The sequence below is a fragment of the Saccoglossus kowalevskii genome, chromosome 16 (genome assembly GCF_978046115.1).
Source record: "Saccoglossus kowalevskii chromosome 16, keSacKowa6.1, whole genome shotgun sequence".
Lineage (NCBI taxonomy): Eukaryota > Metazoa > Hemichordata > Enteropneusta > Harrimaniidae > Saccoglossus > Saccoglossus kowalevskii.
Genome location: NC_140656.1, coordinates 16,694,731 through 16,703,148, shown reverse-complemented (window position 1 = coordinate 16,703,148; position 8,418 = coordinate 16,694,731). Strand labels below are relative to the sequence as shown.

Below are 8,418 nucleotides of genomic sequence, written 5' to 3'. Positions count from 1 at the left end.
TTAAACTGTTGTAATAGCAGCAATTGTAGGGATTTGAAATCTATTTCTGACAATCCAAATTTATAATTTCCAAAGCAGTGGAAAGGTAAATGGGGAAATATCTGGTGAAGACTTTGAGACCCATTCTTATAGTTGAACAAAGTTTATAATTCATCAGAAGACTTGTTCAGCTGACCCTATTTCCTGGAATCTGTTTTTCAACAAATAGAGATGTCAAGGACACAGGACTTAAGATTACCCACACCAGACAAGTTGTTATTGTTGCCTCATGGCGTAGCAATACTGAGTTATCAAATCCAGTGATTGTCTCACATTCTACAGAATGCTGAACTGAGTGTGGAACTATTGGTGGGATGGTAAACATACTTACTAACTTTACAATAATGTTGGTCTGCCATCATTTGTATGTTTAATAACCTTGATATAATAAGATATCATTTATCAATATACTATATTGGTCAGTCTTATGATATCAATCATGCAATATTGATACAAGCCTAGGATATTCCCCAGGGTATATTCTACATTTTAAACATACGACAAAGTAGAGAAAAGGAGAATGTGATGGGTAACATACACATACTCTGGTTAACAACAGCTCTGTAATACATGATTCAATTTGTTCAACAAAAAAAGGTGCAAAGCTCCAATAATAATACAATTTGTATTTGTCAACATAAAGATTAATTTTTGCATTGGATACCACTTAACATAGCAAAAACATTCTTTTAGCAATTGAGACGTATGTTTTTGACCAATTTCATAGATGTTGTCACTAGATTTTTGAAAACATTTTCAATAGTACACGAACAATATCCACATGGGTATAATATCGAAGCAAAAGTGAAAGTTTGCATTCTCACAAGATTGGTCATGAAAATAAACTGTGTGTGTCCTAATATGTGACTACGACTTGTCATGAGAAAGAATCAATATCAAGAAACTACAATCTATTCCAGACATGAATTACACCTGTGAAAACGAGACATAGATCATTTAATTACATAACATTCATTGAAGAAATATTACAAATGTTCGCTAAACTGTAGCAAGGTCACAAGTATAGAACAACAAATTTCACATTTCTTCATATACCACAATGACGAGACAATATAAATCAATATGCAATAGCAAAGAAAACTAAAAATGTACATTTCTCAAATGACTATTATTAGTACAATTGTCAGTAGGCATACAAGATTATGATCTATTCAAATCTAATCCGGAAAGTGTCTGTAGCTGGACTTATTTTAACAACATCGTATCTCAAATCATTTCCATTTATTTTAGTTTCAATGTTTCTCATTTTCATACATTTTGATGAAACCGATAACCCAATGTGTGACTGATATGTATCGTCTTTTCCATTTCTTCTTACAATATTTTCAAAACCAGTTAATGTGTGTTTGTGTGTTTTTCTGTGCTGAATAAATCTAAATTCATCCAAATTCATCAAAAGAGAATTTGAATTAAGAGTCGGAATAGCTGTATGCTCTTCCATACTCTTGCTAACATCTGAGAAACTACATTGTGTTGCAATGGGTAAATTATTATGCGTTACCATGTGATAATTCAGTCTACTTGAATTTGAACATTTCTGCCTGCTCGACTCACGCTGAAATGTCTTATCACTTGTGTATGTTCGCATGTGTTGCTTTTGAGTTATTGGTGAAAAGAAGAGTGTTTGACATTGATAAGGGTTCATAATAGTGTGTGTTCCGACAGGTGATGTTAGAAGCCATTTTTCAAAATGCTGGTACTGAAATGGCATCTTGCCCATATGTGTCAGCATGTGTTGTTTCAAAGTACCAGGAAGAGTAAAACATTTCTTGCACTGCTTACACTGAAAACGCTTCTCTCCTGTATGGGTGAGCATGTGTTGCTTGAGAGTACCAGAGTGATTAAAACTCTTCTTACACTGATTGCACTGGAATGGCTTTTGACCAGTATGTACTAGCATGTGTTGTTTCAGATTACAGGACTGCGTAAAACACTTCTCACAAAAGCTGCACTGAAATGGCTTCTCGCCTGTATGTATTAGCAGATGTTGTTTTAGATTGCTAGACTTGGTAAAATGCTTCTTACATTGCTTGCAATGAAATGGCTTCTCGATAGCATGTGTTAGTACATGCTGTTTTGGAGTACAGGGGCGAGGAAAACTCTTCACACACTGCTTGTTCTTATGTAGATCTCCACCAGTGTGTGTTAGCACATGCTCCTTTAGTGCATAAGAATTACTAAAACGTTTCTTACACTGCTTGCACCGAAATAGCTGTTGAGAAGTGTGTGTTAGGATGTGATGCTTTAGAGAACTAGACTGAGTAAAACACTTCTGACATTGCTTGCACTGAAATGGCTTCTCTCCTGTATGTGTAACCATGTGTTTGTTTAGGTTACTCAAACTGGCAAAACACTTCACACACTGCTGACACTTAAATGGCTTTTCACCAGTGTGTGTTAGCATGTGCTGTTTTAGGTTACTGGACTTGGTAAAACATTTCTCACACTGATCGCACTGAAATGGCTTCTCACCTGTATGTGTTAGCATGTGTTGCTTTATAGCACTGCGGTGAACAAAACTCTTATCACATTGCGTGCACTGAAATGGCTTCTGACCAGTGTGTGTTAGCATGTGATTTCTTAGTGTGCCAGGTTGGGCAAACCACTTTTGACAATGTTTGCACTGAAATTGCTTCTTACCAGTATGTGTTGACATGTGCTGTTTTAGATTGCTAGACTTAATAAAACGTTTCTCACACTGCGTACATTGAAATGGCTTCTCGCCTGTATGTGTCCGCATATGAACTTTAAGAGTACTAGCCTTGGTAAAACACTTCTTACATTGTACGCACTGAAATGACCTCGTACATGTTTCTGTCTGCACGCATGGTTTTGGAAAAACAGGGTTAGAACAGTTCTTGTCATGGTTCAGACAATTGTTCATCATCTCATCTTCATTTGTTCTAATATCATGTCCTACAATACTTCGAAATTGCCCAATCATTTCATTTTCTGACATAACTGAGACAGTGTTTTTTCGAGTTTAGTTAAGATACTCTTCCCATACAGGTCTCAATGTCATGCAACTTGCAGCAGTACAGAGTCGCTGTCTGCTGGTTGTACATGGTTTCCCTGCCTTACTGTACCTCGCAAAGCACTCTGTTGTGAGATTTGAAGAATGCAATTCACTGATAAATTAATACAAAGATTCATGGTACATTGTATGTGATTGGTCACTGACTCTACAGGTGCGATAATTTTGTCTTCTCAGTAGACAGATTCCTCTTTCAAATTCTCATTGATGATTCAGTAAAACATTCCAGACGATTGGAGAAAACTCAGGCAATGATAGAAGATGTCTGGAATATCCTTAGTCCAACACGACTTGATCCTAAAGGGCAAAATAAAACAATATTGTGCAAAGAAAGATAATCACAGTCACCAGATCACATCACATGCTGATACAGCTTCTTCTCAATCATTTCATTTCTCAGTCCAAACTAATGTACCCAGAGTATAAAATGCTGCCACACATTCGCAATGTGCACAAAATCATACAAACTTCATGCATATGATTTTAGAATGCATTCCAGGAAACAAAAGAGGCAAAAGGAGTTAGTTAGTTAGCCCCTCCCCCAGAATGTTGATCACATATTACTTTGAAATTGCATGTTATTTGTACGTAGACATAAACATGGTGCCAATCAATGACATACACTGAACAAATAATTTTATTTGCAGACTAGGCGAGTCTTTCAAAGACATTATTTGACTTAACACATTTCTCGCCCTTATTCGTCTACATACCAGAACTCCTATGTGTTAATTAATTGCTAACAATGCAAATTAAAAATGAGATAATAAAATTTAAGTACTTGTGTTAATTGTGTTAACAGCTGTTTTTAGTGACTTTTCATATCATCCTAATTTATTTTGGCGTAAAGAGAATAACACATATGAACACATTGTGTGGTATGAATCACTGGTGAACTTATACTTACGCTGGCTTAAATTGAGATATGAACATGTGGTGTCGACATACTGAGGAACAAGGGAAAGCAACAGCAACCATTTGCAATGGGTGTTGTCAGTTCAGTATTTATTCAGTTTTATTTATGTTTAACTTATTTGATTATGACATTTTACATGGCACAGAATTGCTCAAATAAAGAAGTCCACAAAAGACAGAAATATATGGAGTCAAGCAAAAGTTACCAATCAGAGAGTTGAGATCGTTATATTATACAGTAGCTGCCAATATTGTAAAAATGCCTATGTGAACAGAAAATTGTGAGATCATTATTTTTTTTTAAACTGGGGACAATGTTAATTAATGCTTGTTTGATTTGGTCTGTGCATGAAACAAAATTTAAGTGAAACAGTTATTTAATATGCAAATTATCTAATTAATATGCATAGAATATTATAAGCTTTTATAAGATATTCATCTATGCAAACAGCATGTACATTTGAGTACTGTTGTGAAAATGTAGTAACATGCTAAATCAATTAATAATGCAAATTAGCCAATTGAAACACACGAACTAATATGAAACTACAGTACAAACTGTTAAAATATAAACAAAACATGTTAAAATAGTTAATTAGTATGCAAATTTGCTAACTAATATGCACATAACTATAGTTCAACAATCAAATTAGTTGTAGTTACCAAGTTTCTAGCCAACTGAGGAAACTATTTGTTATGATACAGAATCTATATAAGCAGTCAAATAGTATTCTAATTAACTAATGAAACTTCTTCAATTGAAGCCAACTCAAGACTTTTTGTTTTTCAAGTGGAGAACTCCCTTTAACATTACATACCAGGTAGTTTCAGTCTCTGTTTGTTATACTGCCCTCAACGATACGGTATTTATTATTATACAAGCAGGTCACCAGGCGCCCGCTCTTCTGGCTCCTAATGTAGAGTCACAATGGCGCAAGTCTATTTCTAGTCGCAACCAAATAAACATTAGATATAAACCAAATTGAGATGGATGTCTCATGTACATTGCAGGGCTCTCCCCAGGACAATATAAAGTAGGGGTTTCCAACTGTGAAATTTTGAATAAACAATAGAACCAATTTAGCATAACAATGAATACACTAACAGTTATTAATATATTCTATTGTTATGCAAATTGGCCGATACAGTCACAGGGAACAAGGGGAAAACCTTAGAATACACTTGCTGTTCTGATTTTATTCATTTACTAGTATTAGATATAACAGATTCCTAGCTAGTCTATGTTACCAGTGCCCTCTAGTGTTCATTTATTAAAATAAAATAAACCCTGGATACTAGTATAGTGTTGTGATTTATTGTACCGGTAAGATACATTTCCCTCCTTACACAGAGTCAGTTGTGGCAAGAAACATTTGCGAAACGGTCCAGCCCCGACAATAGCAGAACTGAAGCGAAGTGAATACTTGTAATATAAGCATGTTACCAATTAGTTATTGGCTAAGAGCTCAAAGTCACATATACAGAGTACAGGGCCTATCGCATACTTCACATTATTTAATAATTCCATATTGATTCCACATAAATATTAAAGCGGGGGGGGGGGGGGTCGTCACCTGCGCACGCGCGGGAATTGAGTCCCAAGCGACGGTAAGACACGCTAAAACGCAAAGGCTCATGGGTAGACGCTTGTTTGTAAACAATGACACGCTATGGCCATCCTTGACCCATGCGCAGGTGACGACTCCCCCTCTTTAACATAACAAGGGGTTCCCCATTTACACAATCATGTGGACTGAGGGATTTTGTGAAAAAAAACAAAGTTGCCGATGAAGAGAGAGAGAGAAAAAATATAAATACATAATAAATGTCCTTACTAATAAATTGTTGTGAGTGCACAGTGAAGTATTTTGATGAAGAAAAAATACTAAGGTAACAAAATTCACAGAGAATTACGACCGATTGACGTAATTCGACGAATGGGAGTTGCGCATCTTCTATAATATCTATATTATGCGAGATTGTTAAACCGCGCATGTACATTACTGAAATGAACATATAATAACAAATACGAGTTAAATTACGCGTGGCCTAGATGTAATAAAACACTGTAGACAGTACACATTCTCATTTTTATAGCTTATCAAGCCGTCAATCTATCAGATCTATACATTGAAAATACGTGTGACAACCACACGCGTACAGAGAGGGATTCATCTTTGTTATATATCATCTGAGAAGACTCCCCTTCCATGCATGAACGATTTAAAACTGTACTCACGGTTAAAATCCTGGCAGTACTGACGTTATATTGTATGGTATTTACAAATGTTCTTTTAGCGAAAATGCAGCAGCCATTTTGGAATCGAACATTTGGTTGCTTATACTGCCCTCTATTGGCAAACACTTCAATAACTTCGTTTACCATTATTGCGCATTATTAATGTATTTATTATTTATTTATTTGAAGACGGGAAGTCTATGCTATAAAGTAAACCAAATTACAAACTTTATCAGACCATAAATCATTCTGACAAGAAAATACACTAATAGGAATTAGAGACATATATATAATTTTAGGAGGTACACCTCGTTACACACAATATTGATAGGGGTACAGTGCTTTAAAACGCATTTTATAGATGACAGGTAAATTTTTGATTTTTTTAAATCAATTTTTGGTGAAATTGATGCCGTGCTTTATTGTACTATAGGGACGCAATTAAATATAAACAGTGGTAATGTTTACTAGTAATTAATAAACAAAAAATACCTAGAATAAAATAAATACATGGAGTTATAGGTTTCTACATGTCTTTTCTACTGCCTCGAACATATCATTTTCTCGTTAAATTATAACGTTTTATAACGTCCGGACGGCTGACATCGTGTTTTCATTTTTAAATCCTGGTCGCACGTATTTCCACTACAGCTCCTTGTCCGCCAATCTGGTGTTCAAGTCTTATAACGTGTTCAACGCGAAATACGCATTCTAAAAGGGCGGTAGTCGTCGCGCCGCGCATGTGCGACATTTGTATCAACACGCATTTATTTTCCCATAGTCCAATGCGCTTTTCTAATGAAATCACGAGTACGAGTTTTGCCCTGGTCGCCGCTTGCACTAATCACCGCCGGCGACTCCGTGATACCTTCCAAAAACCAAAAAAAAAAAAACTCTCAGTTTATACCAGTTGGTGTGCGCAACAGTCAAAAACCGCCATCTTTGTTTATATGAGACCCAAATCTTGCGCATGCACGGCGCGACGACTACCGTCCTTTAATAACTGTAACCTGGTGATAAATAAATGTCGTAGCTTTTTAAAGCGGGAGGGTCGTCATCTGCGCATGCGCGGAAATTGAGTCCCAAGCGACGATAACAACACATGCTAAAACGCAAAGGCTCATGGGTAGACGCTTGTTTGTAAACAATGACACGCTATGGCCATCTGACGCATGCGCAGGTGACGACTCCCCCGCTTTAACCATTCATGGCTTACAGGATGATATTCCTCTCCAAGAAAGAATGCTACACAGAAGTAAAAGTATTGTCATTTTCACGTATTTGATATTTCATGTCATGAAGATAAAGAAAATTGAATAAAAATAATGGGACACTAGTCGGTTCAGAGAAAATCGATGTATAAAACGGAGTGAAAATGGCCTGTTTTGTCTGTTTTAAGGCATGTTAGCTTTGTTTCCCATGGAACGGATATATCTCAAAATGTTGCTCGGTGATATATGGTGAAAATATATGGCGTCCTACAAGATACTTTTTGATATCTAAAGGTATTAACAAAGTTTTTTTCTCAAAAACAGATTGACAGTGAACCAAAAAAGTTAATATGCTAATACGTAATACATACTTGAACAAATAATTATGGATAGATTTTCACATAATATTGCGACTGCTATAAATAGTATGCGCTAACATACGCACAGAAAGTCACAAAATAGCGAGTAGCATTTGACCTTAACAACAAGTCGGGTAATGTAATTACTTGGCTAATAAACCAATATTGACCTAATTATCTGTACCTCAAACAAATTTAAACTTACTGTTATCGCAAGTAAGAATGGAAAGACAATGGAAAGTGTTCTTTATTTATTTATTTATTTATTTATTTATTTATTTATTTATTTATTTATTTATTTATTTATTTATTTATTTATTTATTTATTTATTTATTTATTTATTTATTTATTTATTTATTACGAAAATAAAAACTATTGATTACGAAGTACTCACATACCCCTCCTGCTCACCCTTATGTGTCTTGTGATTTAGTACAAAATCCTGTGCATTGCTGAGCGATGGTTTGTAAAATATTTATTTTACGAAGTTTGAACATTTATATTAACGTAGGGTTTACAGAGTCCATGGATATACACAAATTAACTCTACCACCCCCTCTCATTTGACGAACCCCGGTTCCTGAGAAAAACATTTGAAG

At 35.4% G+C, this 8,418-nt stretch overlaps 1 protein-coding gene across 1 annotated transcript; it reads right to left on the bottom strand.

The window, feature by feature from the left end:
• Positions 1-979: 979 nt before the first annotated feature.
• Positions 980-6,338, bottom strand: LOC144357435 (uncharacterized). Its single transcript, XM_085491526.1, has 2 exons — positions 6,249-6,338; positions 980-3,391 (listed from the first exon to the last, which is right to left on the bottom strand). The coding sequence occupies exon 2, from the start codon at positions 3,017-3,019 to the stop codon at positions 1,208-1,210; it is 1,812 nt and encodes a 603-aa protein (XP_085347652.1). The 5' UTR covers positions 3,020-3,391; positions 6,249-6,338; the 3' UTR covers positions 980-1,207.
• Positions 6,339-8,418: the final 2,080 nt, after the last annotated feature.

Excerpts from the sequence above, each read along its gene's own strand:
- LOC144357435 (XM_085491526.1), bottom strand. The coding sequence starts at position 3,019 with ATGTCAGAAAATGAAATGATTGGGCAATTTCGAAGTATTGTAGGACAT.